Consider the following 19432-nt stretch of genomic DNA (forward strand, 5'->3'; position numbering starts at 1 on the left):
GTGGTGAGTGGTAGTAGTGTATTTGATAGTAGTTTCCTATAACGTCTTGGAATTATCGGACGGGAGCCATAATTTTAGGTTCAAAGAGTTGTAAGTATCTACTTACTTCTTGGACCTAACCATTTACCTGCAGGTCTAGTACAGGTTTGAAAGTTTGTCGAAAACGTTTGACGCTTCTAATGGAAACTATCATGAAACTTTTGACAGATAATGTATGCAGATGACAGGAGAAAACGTAAAGTTTTTTCGTTTTCATAAATAGCAAAACCCGTACTAAGAGAAACGAACTGGATCTCTATATTATGAAATTTACAGGATAATTATTCCATATTCTACAACGAAAGTAAGAACTTATATATTTTTATATTATTGTTATGTTCAGTTGAATATTATGAAGTTAGAATAGTCGGTGAAGTTTCAGGAAACCAATGGGTATGCTAAAATATCAATGGGGATTTTCAGGCCACTTTTCAATTGTTTCTAAGTGCCAATTTCTCAATAGTCGGTAAGAGCATAACCAGGGAGTAGTGGTTGACTTTTGACACATCTGTCATGAATTTTATATGGAGATGACGTATAATTAATAAATCAATCCCTGTCGGTTAGTTAACAGATATGTAGAAATTGGCACTAAGGCTGTATGTCATATTCTCCTGCAAAGTTGATCAGACAGCCGCAAAATAAAATCCCCGTAGTCATTTTCAGTAACAGGAAATGCCCATAGTACCTAACTAAAACTAAGGTTTGCACAATAACATACATAGATCATACACATAACATGCAACTAACAATACGTAAAGGGCATACATAGCATTCGTAAGCGCGGTGTCATCGACACATTCATATCAGCGTGACGTCACATCCGGCGGCGCGGGCGCAGGGAGTCTGTGTTTTGCAAGGAAACTGCTTGTGCAATGACCGGATGGTGTAGTGGTTAGTAACCCGGACTGCTATGCTCAGAGACCCGGGTTCGATCCGCGACCATGGTATCTATTAAGTATATTTGTTTAGAGAAAGGTATTTGAACCTACTCGGGGCTTTGGTGTTGAATGTTTCACTTCCAACTCTAACCCGCCAAGTCTTAAGACTCGTACAAAGGATTTTTAGTTTGAGTTTGAATGCTGTATTTGTGTTTGTCTGTGGCACCGTATGCAGCGTATCGTATCGGATAAACCCCTAGACTTGTCTAGCGTCACCGAGACGCTAAGAATAAGTAGTTACCGATTACATAAATGTTATTGATTGATGTTCGAAAGTGGTTAGGTTATTAGGTGACAAAATAAAATTTAATTCGTCGTTACTATTGTTTAATACGCCCGGCCTCCTAAGGGTGCCTTTAAACCATAGATGTGCTATGCTACGTTGCTATGCCGGCGTCAACATAGCATAGCACTGGTGAGAAAGGTTTGCTTTTCACATTACCGCAGCTTAGCTAAGCACATAGCATACGTCACATATCTGGTGGGAGGCACTCCAGCGTCCAACTATCGGTATTGTACGTATCGGACCAAACGGATTTTCCTAAATGTATCGTGAAACGCGTCGGCATTGCTGATGAAATGGGCGCACTTGTGTGAATTTCTATACAAAGAATACTAAATGCGATGCGTCTTTGCGTGCAATGCCGAAAGGTGTGCCTTAAGTTGGCCGCCACATGCAGGAGAGATAGTTTATTGAGCATTTTAAGTTAGACTTCTTAAAAAATATATAATATCAGCCAGGGTATTGAACATTCGTTAGTTTATTAAACCTACTACTGCTTATCTGCCTCCAACAGTTAGCTGCAGTCGAAAGTATTCACACAACAACGGAAAACATTGTGTCGACACCGCGGCATCGACAGTCTATTCAGTAGGATGACGTAACATCCGGTTCCGCCAACATTAACACACACTTTTTACAAAGTAACAGATTGTAGATTTTTTTAAATAACACGTGACAATTTGAGGTTATAAATTGAAATATAGAGGTGCATCTATTATGAGGAGTTGATCACAAACACTCGAGTCCGCGTTGTTCTATGATCACAAAGCACAAAATTAACACAGGGTAACTTATGTAAGTACGTATGTTTCATATTATGGCAAAGAATGTCTTAACTTTGTATATATTTTAAGATTCTAGATGTATTTTTTATTATTCAGGATGTCAGTGGATGGATAAAACTAAAACGAGAGCATAATATGTACAGTCTTCTCTGACATTCTGTATATTAATCGATGATTCATTTTGCATTAATAGTAGCATTGTTAGAATCTAAACAATCGTCGTAAGAGCAAAAACATAGAAAACCATCAAATACTGATACCAAATAAATTGAGCCGGCTGATCAAATTACCTACATACAAGTGTGATGCAAACTCAAAACGGGCAACAATAAATCTTTTGACACTAAAGTAGATCACAAAAGATACTCAGGTAGAAATGAGTTGGCTTTAAAACGTTGAAAAAAAAACTATACCATGAGGGTCCGGACTAGGGTTTCGTTTTTCCCGACCTTTTTCTCTTCCCGGGAAACGGGAATTATTTTGAAGATTTCCCGGGAATTCCCGGGAAACGGGAATTTATTTTAAATGCTTGGTTTTGCTATTTTCGGGTATTAAAAGTCTTTAAAATAGTCTATTTAAACTCTTACAATTAAATCAAATATACTTTTATCACTCGTATAGGTAGAAAAAAGCAACAGTCAGATAAATTAACAAACAAAATTACATAATATAATGATTTGTTTTACATGCCAAATCATTTGTTTTTCTTAATTGTAAATTAAACAATAACCAAGGTATTATAATTAACAGTTTGATAATAATATTATTATGACATATAAAATTAAAACAGACGACCGAATGGCGTAGTGGTTAGTGACCCTGACTACTGAGCCGATGGTCCCGGGTTCGATTCCCGGCTGGGGCAGATATTTGTTTAAACACAGATATTTGTTCTCGGGTCTTGGATGTGCCCGTAAAATGGTAGCAATGCACCTCTGCCTACCCCGCAAGGGAGTACATTAGTACAAGGCGTGAGTGCGGGTTTTTTTTTTTATAAAATTAAAATAGAAAATTAATTACACTTGAGGTAATGTTTTAGAAAAAATAATTCATTCAACGATTTATCGCTCAACCTACTTCTTATTTTGGTTTTTTCTATGCGTTAGTAATTTTATAAAAAATAGACGCGGACATAAAACGGGGATATAAACAAAATATGTATGACAGGTGTCACACTAGTGTTAGCTTTTACATACTCTTTGGTCACATATGTAAAAGCCGATCAATTGTTTGGTTTTAGGTTTGAGGACCAACAGATAAATAAAGATGAAAATATTTAATCAGGAAGAGGTGAAACAAAGTGATGTAGATGAGTCATTTATCTTTGCAATGCAGCTGCGCGAAAACAATAACACGTATGATTTTCCAATAATTTACAACAAAACCAAGTTTCTGATCGTAGACTACAAACCTGCCGATATTTTTTTTGGTTTAAAGTAGGAGAAACAGATAGATAAAGACGAAAATATATCATAAAATCGATAAAAAATCAAACCCGGGAATTCCCGGGAATGCTATTTTTTCCCGGTTTCGGGAAGGACAAATTTCCCGGGAATTCCCGGGAACGGGAATTCCCGGGAAAGCGGGAACGAAACCCTAGTCCGGACACAAAAAGTTTAGGCTTTTCAGGGGCGGGACGCGGATGGGGCGACGAGACAAAGATCAAACACGAACTCGGTCTAGATAGGACAGCGAGCGTGTAGGTAAAGATGTTTATGTTCTTGATACAGCTATTCTTTAATCTTTTATAATTATTCATTTTGTAAAAACTATAAATACTTACTCCTACTAAAATAAGTATTTTTTATGTAAATATAGTTTTTTTATGCATAAGATAAAAAATAAGATCGCATTTGTTTTTGACTTTATCACATTCACACTCGTAAGCATAAAATATGCAAATGAATTTCTAAAACACCATGACATTGATGTCGATTCTGAAGGCAGAAATTCTAATTTTAACGCTGTCAAACTAAAAAAAGTTGCTAGCATAAAATGACATTTACGAGAACAATCATAGAGTCGAATTTTAAACAAAGAAATTAAGGTTTTGACAGCTCTAAATTAAGAATTTCTGCCTTCAGAATTGACATCATTGTATGGACAGCGACGCACTGATCCGCTCGTGAAAGCAACAGTAATAAATGAAGGTTTATAGAAATTGGCATGCGAATGGAGAAATCGACATTGAATGTAACACGGCTGATGATCATAACAAAAGGGAAATCAGACAAAAGCGAACTCGGCACTATATATTTTTTTCTTTCATGTCCTAAACTAAACCAATATATGCATGTTAGATAGAAGCGTCGCGTGTTTTGAAACTATACAAGGCCAGAACGCAGAGGTTGAGACTGCTCGTGTATATTTTCAAATTAAAATGGTGCCATGATTTACTTGAAAGTATACAAGGCCATTACGCACTAATCGCGTATATTTTCAAGTAAGTTGGGCCAAAATTATGGCTTGAAAATATACTGTAGCAGTTACCACTGCGTACTAATCGTGTATATTTTCAAGTACCAAGTGGCAATGCGAGCACTTGAAACTATACGTGATTAGTTACGTGGTAGCTCTTTTGAATTGTTGCTCTCTCTTTCTTTCATGCGAAATAGTAATAAGTCTATTGCTTTCTAAACATTGCATCATCATTCCGCACTTGGCATTGTTTTCGTAACGTGTTTTTGTTCACATCGTACAGTTAAAAAGGAAATTGATTTAAATTAAACTGTAGAACTGTTGTAAATAATAAAAAATATCTCAGAAGAGAGTGTAGAACAATTCATAAAAGACAATTACGGTGAATTCAAAACTTGATGAAAAATAATAATATGTCTGTAATAGGTCTACAGGGTAATACTTACCACACTCAAGAGCAAAGAATAAGTCCAAGGAGCAAAAAGTCAACACCAAATGACCCCAATTTTTTAAAACATTTAATTTAGAATGTTATCAAAATTTAACGTTTTTAATTTGGTTATTTTGATGCGCTGTTAAATGTACTTTAATATTGCCGACGGCGTCATTAAGCTAGTTTTTTCCATTCAGGAGCTATCGTCACTGAAACTTTTTCATTGCTCGTGTGTGTAGTAGGTATTACTCTTACTCGTAATTCATATAAATAATAAGATATTAGTATTCTTACTTGCAAGTATGATTGCTATAAATATCAATTTATCAATCAAATTAGAGCTTGTTCATCTTTATTTATTAACATTCTATAGGTATGACAGGCAGAACAAGTCAATTGTAGTCATGTACATTTACCGAAATAGTTAAGTAAATTATAATCAGCATGTAGGTATCAATTATATGCGACAAGTACGCCAATCAAGTAATGTGCGTAATAGCAATGTATATTTTCAAGAACGATTCTGTAAATCCCAACTTGAAAGTATACGCGATTAGCACGCACAAATCGTGTATATTTTCAAGTAAAATATTATTATTTTTCACTTGAAACTATACAGTGCTAGTACACTATGGGTGCGTTCTGGCCTTGTATAGTTTCAAAACACGCAGAAGCGTCTATAAAGCATAATAAACTTTTTTTCGTACTGCCACTTCTTTCTGTTGCAAAGTTAGCTTTATCGTGGTCGGTAGCAAAACCATATTTTCGGTTGATATGTTATCCTAAAACGATATTTATGTCTCAGCGATATTTGCCTCCGTACATCTGACCGATTCCACAACCTTCTGCTACAGATGATTCCCTATTGGACGGTTAGTTCTTCGACAGGAGGATTTGATTTCCGTTTCCCCAACATAATATTTATGGACTTTTTGCATACAGAACATTTCTGTTCATACATCCTCTAGTCAAGATGAGCACGCAATTTCCACATGAAAACCATGTCATATCCGCAAAGTGCCACATCTATATCGTATCACCCCTCGCAGACGATCCAGTCTACATATTTATATCAAGAGGTATCGAAATTATTCTCTTCTACCCGAAACAATACTGCCCGTTGCATTTTAAACTTTACATCCTCAAACATAAGGCTTCCGGAGTTAAGTGCCAAATTTAATCTACATGCGATTAAGAGGGTTAAAATAGATTCCCCCCTTTAATTAGATATGGGATTGGCAAGCTATGAAGCAGGTTAGTTGCACTGTTTGTGCATGATGTTTAACTTTGTGACTTCATCGTTAAAGGTATAATACACTCACGAACGAATGTAAATATTCCACTCACAAAATGCCAGCCAGGAAAAAAAATTCAAACATTTAATTTAAAATGTGAACAAAATATTACCGTTTTCAGTTGGTAATATCCTGATGCTCTGTTAAATGTAGTTCAATGTTGCGTTCATTAAGCTAGCCTTTTCAGTAATTTTGTGCTTTTCTCAGTGGAACCTTTTCATTGCCCGTGAGTGTAATAGGTTATTTAAAAAAAAATGATTTTAGAATGCATTGTGACGTATTTGCATCTAAAGGCCTTTTATTGGAAACCAAATTTAAGGCATCTAATTAAATAAGGACGAGCAGAATGCTGCGTGCGAAATGCTTATCGTCGCATGAAAAGTTCAGTAAGTCTGCGATTGCCATTTTTTTACGTGAACCGATGCACGTCAATCGAAACAAATATCTGTCGGCCGGGGATTAAAGCTTCAGCATAGTAGTGAGTATAACTAACCGCTATAACATTCGGTCCTCAATACTCCTCAATAAACGAATGGACGACCATGTTGAGAATGAATTATGAGGTAAGATAAGATAAGATAAATACTCTTTATTGCACACAAACAGTAACAGTTTCACAAACATAGAAATGAAAATAAATAATACAATCGGCAGCCTAATTACTAAAAGTAATCTCTTCCTGACAACCACATAGAAATGAAATCGAAAGTATGAAAAAGGATACAAGTGTGAAAACAAGAGTTAGTATAACATACATAATTACAAAATTTAGGTAGGTTGTTTAAGTAGGTAAATTGAGGTACTAAATTTATAGATTTTTTGGCCAGTCCTAGTGTATTCCATGTTATCCCTTTTGGGATGGTGAATCTGATTGAGAAGTTTGCTTTCAAAACGTGGCGCTGTACAGTAAACCTAAGGGGTTCCAGTCGTGATAGTATATTTTATGTACTCAGATACACATAATGTACTACATGCAGTGTTCCACTGGACTAGATTGTTAATGAAAATACCCCCAAGTATCCTTGTCCCAGTTCTGTAATGCCCCTCGCGGCGTGGACTCTGGGAGGTCATTACTAGTTCATCATTACTTCTTACCACTATTATATTTTACAGTTTTGTATTGTATGTTACGAGCAAATGATAAATGCGAAAGATTGTAAGTATTTTATCCTTTCACTGTAAAACTACAAGTAGGTAATAAAGCTATGTCTCAAAACAATAGGTACTTTTATGAACTTGGAGTTGCCACGGGAAAACTCTATATAGGAATGATCACATTTCAAAATTATTCTAACACAAAAACACCTTAAAGATGAACTCTCGATTTTTATAGAAAATTTTACAATGTCTTAACTATTTAACTTTAGAAACATTTTCAGCTTCAGCGAAGGCCTTCAGTGGAAGCCCCACGATCGATCGACGACGTTGCTGAGCCTCCAATAATCTGACGATACCATTAATAACCGAACTTGTTATTTGGAAAACTTAATAATACTTAATAATCCATTATATAGTTTTTCATCACATTAATAGTTATTAAGATGACGACCGAATGGCGTAGTGGTTAGTGACCCTGACTACTGAGCCAATGGTCCCGGGTTCGATTCCCGGCCGGGGCAGATATTTGTTTAAACACAGATATTTGCTCTCGGGTCTTGGATGTGCCCGTTTAATGGCAATAGGCCCGCCCCCTATTACATTGGGACTAACATACACTCTGGCGAAAAGTGGGTGCAGCAATGCACCTCTGCCTACCCCGCAAGGGAGTACATTAGTACAAGGCGTGAGTGCGTGTTTTTTTGTTTTTTTTTTTTTAAGATAATTATTTGATTGCTTAGGTACTTGCAAACTTTTATTTCTTTCTGTCCTTTTTGTCTGACTAAATTAAAAATTTCAGGAAATTCCTGAAAAAATATCTTCCTAGTAAAAAAGTCACGAGACTCAAATTTTCTATGGAGAAACTAAATTTTGTTTCGCGAATTTTCGAAATTCGTAGAGCTCAAGTTGCTGAAAAAGAGTCAACCCCTTTCGACTTACTACCCTTTTTTGCATGTGGAATAACTTATTAGTTCGTCGTTTCTTTCGTTTGTAATTCACACAAATATTATGAAACTAGCTGTTTCCGCGAGCTTCGCCTCGCCCTAAAAAGTTTTCCCGTGGGAGTTCCGAGATAAAAAGTGCCTGACTGCTATGCCGAAGGTTCGATTCCCGGCTGGGGCAGACATTTGTTTAGACAGATATTTGTACTCGGATCTTGGGTGTTGATATTTATATTTATTTTAATATGTATCTATCTATGTATTTGTGTAAATATATCAGCTGTCCAATACCCATATTACAGGCTCTGCCTAGCTTGGGGTCGGATGAACGTGTGTGAGATGTCCCCACATATTATTATATTATTATTACACCAAAATTCATTCAAATCCGTTGAGTAGTTTTGGCGTGAAAGAGTTACAGACAGACAGACACAATTACTACTTACTGTTAGTTAGGATTAAAGCTAAATATAATAAATTTTGTTTATTGAGTATTTTTAATTTTAAAGCACTTTACTGACATAGATTACCTAACTGGATATTATGATATTGTGTTATTTCTGTACTTCAAGTTTGTTATCTGTCGTTATTGCTTCTATTTCTTACAGTGGTCCCTTCTAAACTATTTTCAAAGTTTTAGAGATAAGGTTCTACGGGTGATCTCCCTTGAATATATTTCATAAGTAACAGGTTTGATGTAATAGTGATTGTCATTTGGATAATTATTAAGTTATCATTACCAGTATGACAGTGTCGGTGGTAGTAAATGCCCTCTTATATCAAACTTGTTTTGACAACTATTTTCAGATTTAAATGATTGAATTAGACACTATATAATGACTACGCTAAGTATATGTATAGAATAGAATAGAATAGAATAGAATACTCTTTATTTTGCACCATTAAAGACACATTACAATTCACAACTTATATAAATAAAATAGTACAAAAAAGGCGGCCTTATTGCTTAAAGCAATCTCTACCAGACAACCTACATACATATACCGAAGTAACATACATATACAGACAACTGTATATGTATGTTACTTCGTTTTGACTTCGCGATAAGCCCCCTGGTAAGTTAGCTGTTAAGTTTCAGTTCGGGAGGCACTGAGTTACAGTGTGTAGTCAGGAAGCCCCACAAGGCACGACGGAACACTTGACACAGATCAATACCGTTGCTTCGCTGTCAACACATTCCAACTTACTCTTACTAACGGTGACTTTGCAACGGGTAAAATGAAGTCTTTATTTCATAATAGCCGTTCCCGCGAACTTCGCTTCGCCTTAAAAAGTTTTCCCGTGGGAATCCCGGGATAAAAAGTAGCCTATGTTCTTTCACAGGGTCTATACCATATGTATACCAAATTTCATTCAAATCCGTTCAGTACTATTGGCGTGAAAGAGTAACAGACACACAAGACACAGTTACTTTCGCATTTATAATATTAGTTAGGATTAGGATTTACCTGGTGTTGGAACTTGTTTCTGTTGCGAAGTTAACGCTGTCGGACTCTGTCTACACATATCTTTAGTTTTTCATCATCATCATTACGACACAACCCATCACGTCCCCACTGCTGGGGCACGGGTCTTCTTCCAAGGCAGGGTTAAGGCATAGTCCACCACGCTTGCCAAGTGCGGGTTGGTGGTACCTTTAGTTTTTGTAACCGTTATTTTAATCGTAGTAGTAAAATAGGTCACAGATTTCCAATCATGGTACATTTGACTACCCTTCCCGTGCGCTCCTTGACCCCACCTCGCCTTGAAATATTGTTTTTCATTAGGCGGCCGACTGGTGTAGTGGTTAGTGACCCTGACTGCTAAGCCGAAGGTCGGGAGTTCGATTCCCGGCTGGGGCCGATATTTGTTTAAAGACAGATATTTGTACTCGGGCCTTGGGTGTTGATATTTAATATGTATCTATGTATTTGTGTAGATATATCAGCTGTCCGATACCCATAACACAGGCCCTGCCTAGCTTGGGGCGGATGGCCGTGTGTGAGATGTCCCCCACATATTTATTTATTTATTATTACTTTTACAGAACAGTGAAATTCCTGCTCATTCATATAAGAAAGGTCTTATTTTACATATCTATTTGTATTTTTGATACAAAATTGGCGGATTTGTGACTTGTTTACCCGGGCATTTCCAGGAATCGAAGTATGTATCGACCTAATAAAGCCTCCAATGCAAACAAATTTACGTTACGTTACGTGTAACGCTACAGGTAGTATAACAAGTTTTTAAAGAATACCTAATATTTTGGTGCTATGTTACTTTAATTTTCAAATCAAAGTATTTTGTTCGAAGATGTCTAGATTACAAAATGAAATAAGAAGTAATTTACTGGATGTATGCATTTTATTTTCAATAAGGTAACTAGCGATAAGCCGGAGAGCGGTGGTAGCTCAGTCGGGTAAGCGTCCGCTTCTCACGCCAGAGATACGGGTTCGATCCCGGCGCTGACATGTACCAATGAGTTCTTTTAACTTAAGTACAATGTATACCATCGCTCTAACGGTGAAGGAAAACATCGTGAGAAAACCTGCATATCTAGATCTAGCACATCTAGATATGTGAACCCACCAACCCGCAGTGGACCAGCGTGGTGGGAAATGGTCCAAGCTTAGGAAGGCAGTTTAGACCTTGGGGATATGCACAAAGGTTCCATTCGGGAGAGCCAGGTGCAGGTACTTACACCCCCACAGAGAATAGAATAGAATAGAATAGCGATAAGCCGGCATTGATTTTATTATGCTGCTGAAACTTTAATACTTAGGAACCTAGGTACATTACTTTTATTTATTTATGTTCAGGGTTGCCCGTTAGCGATATGGCCGCCTCTTGCTCATTGTTACTAGTTTATATGTATTTTTTTGTTTGTTTTGTTATTTGTAGTAACTAATAAAGTCATAATCTATTAAATTCTATTCTACTTTTTAAATTGATAAAGAAATACCCGCTCCCTCGTTGAAGTCTTTTCTGGGGCACCCTGAGTCGATCGATCAGCTATGCCGCTCAACCGCTTAGCTTCTTAGTAATAGCGGCTAGATTTACGTGACATTTCATACAGAGAAGAGTGTTCGCTACATCAATAATCATGATATGGTGAGATGATTCTTAATTATATTCTACTAGCTTTTGCTAGTGATCTTGCCCTGAAAAGGTTAACTTTGTGAATTTCGGCATCAGCACTTATATCAAAGTCAAGAGTGAAAAAAGGAAGTAGTTACATGTTGAATTAATTATTTTTTGACAAACGGAAACTATGAACAAACTATAACTCTACTTATAATTGAAATAAAAGAGGGGCCGTCTGAATTAGATAAAACTGACATGAGAGCACCAAAAGGTCTCTGCTTAGTTAATTTAATTCATCAAGCCATGAATTAAATGATGCTTATGATATTTAAGAGGAGACGAAAACACGATGAATGGGTAAACGTGTCCTAGAGTATAGAGATGCACTACGAAAACATAATTTACCTACTTAAGTACATAAACATATGTACAATTGTTACATATTACGTGCATGTTTACAATGGGACTTGCTTCCTAAATAGGATTTAATAAAAAGCTCCTGAAATAAATACGGAAATAACAAAACGAGAACTAACAAAAAATACAACTCAATATACTTACTGAAAAGATCATTTACAATTTAAATTTTACATATTTGGTAAATGTAAAATGTATCGTTTTTAATTAACTTCTCGCCAATAAAGGACTAATTAATTACCATGAAACCTATTTACATAAATTACTTATTGAGTAATGGCGCAACAACGCCCAGGCATTGTCGGTACTACATCATCGAATTATATAACGTACTAGCTGTTCCCACGAGCTTCGCTTCGCCATAAAAAGTTTTCCCGTGGGAATTCCGGGATAAAAAGTAGCCTATGTTCTTTCTCAGGGTCTAGACAATATGTATACAAAATTTCATTCAAATCCGTCCAGTAGTTTTGGCGTGAAAGAGTAACAGACAGACAGACACAGTTAGTTTCGCATTTATAATATTAGTTAGGATTAGGATAGGGAGGTGCTAAAGTGGTAACGCAAGCCGAAAAATGGTGACATAGCTTGTCATTCTGAACAGCTATTGTTCTACGAAATTAAGAAATTCACGAAATATCTCCTTATTCTTTCTGCGAAATATTTTCAATTTTAGTTGGTAATATTCTGGTGCGCTGTTAAATGTACTTTTCCGTTTAAAAAATATATGATTTGGAACATTTTCATTGCTCGCGAGTGTATTATAAACGCGAAAGTTTGTTGGATGGTTTGTCTGTATGTCACTTGGAACTAACACAAATGCAACTTTTAAAGAGTTGTGACTACGATTAACTATACCTAGCGTTAATAAATAAAGACTTATTCAGTATAGTTTAGTTTTATTTAGAGCCAAATGAAACTAAGCTTTTAGAAAGGATTATTTCAACACAACAAATGCATGCATAGCATATATGTACATAACAATATAAGCATTTATTTATACTAAGAATATGTTTTAAGTACCTAAGAAAACATCAAGATTACATAAAATAAAACTTGTTCATTACAAATCTATACCATTGTTAAGTTAAAACAAAAAGCATTAAACTTTCTGAGAAACACGTGGCTATAAAAAAATCAATTCCCGACCGTTACAAAATACCGTTCTAGACTTTATAAAACTCATCGAGCTAATACTAGGTCGTCAAAGAGTGACAACGTAATCACTCACACGACCTTACAGTTTCAACTGCTATTTATTACGTAACGCAGTCTTAAAACTTTCATTTTTGGCTAGAAAATTATCCAAAACTATCATAGACATGAATATTTAACCAAAATTTCGAATCAAAATCGTATTTTCACGCTGAAAACCAAGAAAATACCATAGAAGCGCATGTAAACGTAACTTTGTATTAAACACCTGATATCAAGTTGAAGAGACAGGTAGCGCCATCTATTTCTAAAGCTCGCAACTAACACGTATGCTACGACTCACGTAGTCTTGTAGAACTAGTGAACAGCAAATTGAGCAATTTCACGACGCTGCCAAGCATGACTGGTTTTATTTTGTTTCATGACCTTGAATTGTATTTTTTCTTCTGCAAAAGCGATATAATTCACTCTGATTGCACTGTAAATGTTGGATTTTCAGAATCTGAGAAGGAATCAGTATAAACATGCATAAGGCCGCGTACACACCGGGCCAACGAACGCCCAACGAACGCCAACGATGATCCCAACGATGGATATTATTCATACACAATACAGGGCAGATTGCAGCAACCAAGGTCAACGAAAAACGTTCGTTGTCGTTCGTTGGCCCGGTGTGTACGCGGCTTAACATGAAAATTGAATACTGAATGTATGTAGTAGGTATATCGTGCTATAATTTAACTTGTTCTGTAACTTATTTATATGTATTGATATAAGAATAAGATACAAATTCCGTTTAATTAACACTGTATAAGTAATTATGTTCCGATTCCAGTACAATACAGTACCCCTACTCTTGAAAGGCAGATGTTTCAAACAATAAATATATAGTAGGATCGCTGAGTAATGCCTTCATGGGTTTATTAATATCCTGTTCAATAGTTAAATGTTTTACTCTTTTCATTTTTCAGTGCGACTTTTAGATCTATGTCGTTTGTGTTAGCTTGTTTTCTTTTCTAATTTATGTATGAATAGTTAATTGTTTTAAAATAGCACCTCCATCGTTTACCACAGTTTTTTTTATCCAGTGGCTATTCGATAACAAAGATACCGCCGGTTCCTTGAACAAGTTATTATTTGGTTCTACGTGCATCACTTACCCGACAACTCTCTCAGCACAAGCTTGCTTGTGTTGGGGTCCACCAACCCGCACTAGGCCAGCGTTGTGGACTAGGCCTAGATCCATACTTCATTGGAAGGAGACCCGTGCCCCAGCAGTGGGAACTTGATGGGTCGAGATGATGTGATACGTACATATAACGTATTATTTCTACGACTATAAATATATATTTAAAACAACACTTACCTTTCGATGATCACCACCTCTATTGTTGCTGAACAAACACTAAAAATACATGTACTAAAGTGGTCTATGGAGGCACCAATAATCACCAATTTGATTTCAAAACGTAGAATTCAGCTATCAAATTTCGACTTTATAAATAGCTACGTAAATAAAATTAATGTTGTTAGTGGACAGTACTGGTATAAACTTTAAGGAGAATGGCCAAATCTGACCCGCTTTGTGTGCGTTAGCAGCCACTAACCAAACCTATGTTATGTTAATTTATTGATAAAAGAGTATGATACGAGGCAAAATATTTAAAAATCTAAATAGGTAATGGGGTTCTTGTGATATTAAGGGTTCAAAAGTGAATTAATAATAATATTTTTCTCGTTAAATAAGATTTTTATGAATTTTACAAGGAACAATAAGGATAATCATCTAAATCATGGCATTTCCAACACATAGTGCATCACAAAGTGTGTTACATGATTTTATGTCTGAAAATAATATAAAAATTATTTTTACACATTTTACACTCAAAAACATTTTTTTTTTAAACATAAGACCTATTTCAAAAAAAGAATTTTATGCTATTCAAAGTTACTGTTATCCCGAAGTAACAAAGAATACTTTTTATGCAGGAATTCCAACAGGAGCACTTTATCTCGAGGGAAACATGTAGTACAGGAGGAAGACTTGATCTTTCAGCACGTGTATCTTCTTTCTTCCATACCCCACAATTATAAAATCATATAGTATCAGTGGCCCAGTTCTGGGCATGTTATTATTTAGCGACTTTGTTGGTTTGTCGTCGACACGATAAGAAGAAGAAGAATATTTTTTTTATACTGTAGTAAATTTAGTACATTTATACAGGATAAACGGTAATAAGGTAGTCAAGGACACATCAGTATATGTTTCATCAATGGCTATTCTGGGTCATGGCACCATAGAGATTTGGCCATTCTCCTTTGTTTTTTTTTTGGTCCAATATTGTCGACTTTTATACAATACATAGTGAACATACCTTGAAGTGCTGGTGCGCCGCCTGCTCCTCCGCCTCGAACTTGTGCTTGATGTTGTCGATGCGCATCTGCTTCAGCACCCCCGCCACCTCGATCCTGCGAACAAGGGGGGGTATTAGCGAGGACTGTAAGGATAATTAGTTTATTCATCATTTATATACCATTACACACAAAAACACAAATGTAATTTAAAACACAACTAATTTGCGGAATTCGTGCCAAAATGCAATATCTACATATTCTAGCCAACCTCTGATTAATGGGAACTGGTTGTTTGAAATTAATCCCGTGAACATAAAAAAAAATAGGTGAGTCAAGTCAGGTAGAACAATCATAAATTTTCTCAACTCTAAACTAAGACCTAATTGGGATATACGAGTAGGTACCTATAGTTTAAAATAAAACCTAAAGGTTGTGATAATTCTTGATCTGTGTTTGTGAGTCATACAAAGATCCAAGGAAAGACAAGACCTGCTAATTAATTGACCGTACAATTTGGGGCAAAGAAAACTCTCAGAGTGAAAATGCTAGGTGGAAGGGGTCTGGTGTCTTTGCCTCAGAGTCCTCAGACTGACTGCACAGACTGAACCACCACCGAACATTATTAATTTATAATTAACAATAGATTTAGATTTCTTTATTGATAATTTTATTTCAATATATTTAAGTAGCATTGCTTATCTGACAAAACTGACATAATTTGTATGGATCTGACAGATGTTTGACATGCCATTAAAGGATTGCTGATTAATATAATAGAAAAATAATAATGTATTTAAAAAAATGTAAATTAAAGTTTGGACGAGGAATTTATAACTTCTTAAATGTGTTTTCTTTCGGCTGTAACAAATTAACCTTCGGGTCGTCAACTGATAAAACTGCACCCTAACAGTATCCGCACCACACCTATGCAACATTATCACCTATGGACGGTAACTCAAATAATAATAATAAGTTAGATTGTCCTCACCGCTGACACGGCAAGTGCTACGCCGCGTCGTAGCACTTTCGTAGCACCTCGTAGCAAATATTTGTAACCGACATTACGTAAACAAAGTTGCATTCCGAAGATTATCTCGCGTGTCTGTGAGCTAGTGGTATGTGCTCTCGGGCATATAACATGGGAATGTACAGTTATGTGGTAAAACTGTACCGGCCGAAAGCGGTTTGTATGAAAATGAGGTATAGCGCCGCGCTAGTTCCATAGCTTTGTTGAGATTCGTGTCTTTTCTGGAGTTATAATGTATAATCATATTTATCTATGAACAGTTGATAGGTTGGGGTGTAAGTACTGGAAGAAATTGATTGTTATGTACGGCAATCATAATACTTAAATGTAAAAATATGAAATAATCTTTGGTTCATCAATAAATTAATGTCGTACAGAAACGGAATCTCAAAGCTAAGTTAAATGATTATTCGGATAATATTTTGCGGTTCAAATGCTATTAGAATTTCAGGAATAGACGGCCTACATAGGTATAGATGGTATCTAATTTTAAGGTCTTTAATTTATGATGTCTGATATCTGTTCTTTAGAAAGGAATTAAAATTTATATGATTGATTCGGTTTCGGCATAATTTAATGTGTCTTAGACTGACCAATAAACTACACGGCATTAGGGGGATTACTACATGTTTTTGGCGAAGAAAAAACTAGAGTTTCGGCCGAGCTAGAAATGATGACTCCAAGTGCTGCCACGAGTCTTGTTATTGTCGTGTCGGTGACAAACACACTATATAGAGTTGGACACCGTGGTGACAGGATAGTGTGATTTTGATCGAAAGTGAAGAGACTCTTGGAAATAAATAAATGCTGCTTGAACCAAATGTACCTAGTATTCTCATATTTTTAAACCGTCTAATTTATATTACTATTGGTTTTTTTACGGAAGGTAGAAGGAAAAATCTAGCCATTCTAAGCTATAAGACTGCCATAAGTACATTGTTCCTAATCAGTAAAGAAGTATACATTTAAGCAGCGTTCAGTAAAGTTGTATGTTAATGGAAGTAGGTCTAGATGTATGTTGCAAGTGTATCATTTATTGATCTTCAAATAAATAAATAAACATCCTCCTGGCTTTGCTTTATATATTATAATACTTAAAAATATATTATTTTAATTTATGAATATGCATATTTAGTGTTATACTATTTAATTTACATTCTTATTCAATATAATTACTTGAATGTAGTGAAAATATAATATAGTGAAGACTCTCATGAGGTTGTAACATCCGACGTGTCGCAACGTTTCTACTTTATGGTATTAAAAAAAATGTATGTATGTATGTAGCTCAATGTAGCTAGAGTCCACGCCGCCACTGATATCACGGCAAAAGCGGGAACTAAACTACATTCATACGGTCTGATGCGATTCACACACGCACCGCCTCACCGCGCGGATTGTGGATTTTAACAGTCATTTTCCGCGCGGTGAGGCGGTGGCAGTGTAAGCGTTTTTTACTATATAAGTAAACTGTCATTTTTGCATACAATGATAATCTGGCCTCCGCGGCGGTACGCGGTAAAGTAGTGAATCGCCTAAAACTTATCTGACTCTCAGTCCTGTGAGTGCAGCGCCGTCTATCGGACTTCAATGGTGGCGCGGACTCTAGTAACGTTTATATATTTATCAACACACAACAGAGTTAACGTTGCGTTGCGCCACGCGACAAAAAAGTGAAGGGAAACCCATAAGCAATACATTCTACCTTTACAGTATCCACTCTAGAACCATAATTATGTTCCTACCTTTCCTGACTAGAATAATATATTTCTGCTGTTAATTATTTCTAACCTGGTCCTGTTAGTTACCTGACAGAGGCACTAGGTTAAAAATAGCGCTGACAGCAGATTGATTCTTTCAGATTTGTATTTAGTACGATTAAATCCTAACTAATATTATAAATGCGAAAGTAACTGTGTCTGTCTGCCTGTCTGTCTGTCTGTCTGTCTGTTACTCTTTCACGCCAAAACTACTGAACGGATTTGAATGAAATTTGGTACACATACGCTCTAGACCCTGGGAAAGAACATACCAACCTTTGCCTTTACCATACCTTGGTTGCACTTAAGGTGTAACCTGCTGCTTCAGCATTGTAGAATAGAATATAATAGAATAGAATAGAATATATCTTTATTGAACACCACAAATTAAAACATACAAAGAGAACTTATAAACTAGGAACAATAGGCGGCCTTATCGCTAAGAGCGATCTCTTACAGGCAACCTTAAACATAAAGAAAATTTGAGGGCGGTGTACCTACTACCTAACTATACTTATAATATACCTAAATAAACCATACATACTATGGCTACAGAATACTAACATAAGTAACATGTAGATTGCTTATAATGTGGTGATGGCAATGGATGTTGGCCGTGCCATAATGGTTACCTGACTCGCATGTTCTCCTGCAGGCGGCGCAGCGGCCCCAGGTACTCCTGGCTGCGGCCGCCGCGCACCTCGCCCAGCTGGTGCTCCACGCGGCTCACCCGCTCCCGGTACAGCTGCTCGCGGAGCACGGAGAACTGGTGCTCCAGGTCCGCTGGAATGTTTGGAGATGGACGGTGAATGTAGGGTTGAATTGAAATAGATAGATAGAATATTCTTTATTTGTACACACACATGAAAATAACTTACATGACTTAAATACCAACACATAAGTACATACAAAAATTGCAGTTTTATAGCTTAATGTCATTTTTTGAAGACAACCTTCGGGTGGAAGGATATTTATGATCTAAGGATGAAATGTTGAGCAGTAATGATTATTGTTGAGGTGAAAGTTTGTAAGTGGGTTTGTTACTGTGTCACTAGAATGTATTTGTATTTTTTATGTAGGAATCTTACAAGTTTATCCAAATGGCATTTTGTTTTCCAGAATTTATACATGGTTTTATTAGAATTAAAGATTGCCAGATAACCTAGATTGTAATGTTATAACTATTATTCTTAGTAGTTACTATGAGATACTCTGCTACTTATGTGAATTAATTAATCACTGAAACTATGTGAAATGTTGTTGTAAGTGTGACCTTTTTTCACAAAATCTTATAACTATTATAGAATAGAATAGAATAGAATAGAAAAACTTTATTCGACACAAAAACAACAACATGGACAGTAAAACAGGTAACAAAAAAACTTAATTACTAGAAAAATA

At 36.1% G+C, this 19432-nt stretch overlaps 1 protein-coding gene across 1 annotated transcript in view; it reads right to left on the bottom strand.

Moving 5' to 3' along the window:
• Window positions 1-19432, bottom strand: part of LOC105388075 (breast cancer metastasis-suppressor 1-like protein) — a 91249-nt gene that overhangs the window by 70249 nt on the left and 1568 nt on the right. Inside the window, exons 2-3 of the mRNA XM_011558918.3 lie at window positions 18664-18814; window positions 15265-15358 (exon numbers count right to left, since the gene is read on the bottom strand). Coding sequence (XP_011557220.1) covers window positions 15265-15358; window positions 18664-18814 — 245 coding nt within the window. The remainder of the gene's footprint in view (window positions 1-15264; window positions 15359-18663; window positions 18815-19432) is intronic.

The sequence above is a fragment of the Plutella xylostella genome, chromosome 18 (assembly GCF_932276165.1).
Source record: "Plutella xylostella chromosome 18, ilPluXylo3.1, whole genome shotgun sequence".
NCBI classification, from domain to species: Eukaryota; Metazoa; Arthropoda; class Insecta; order Lepidoptera; family Plutellidae; genus Plutella; species Plutella xylostella.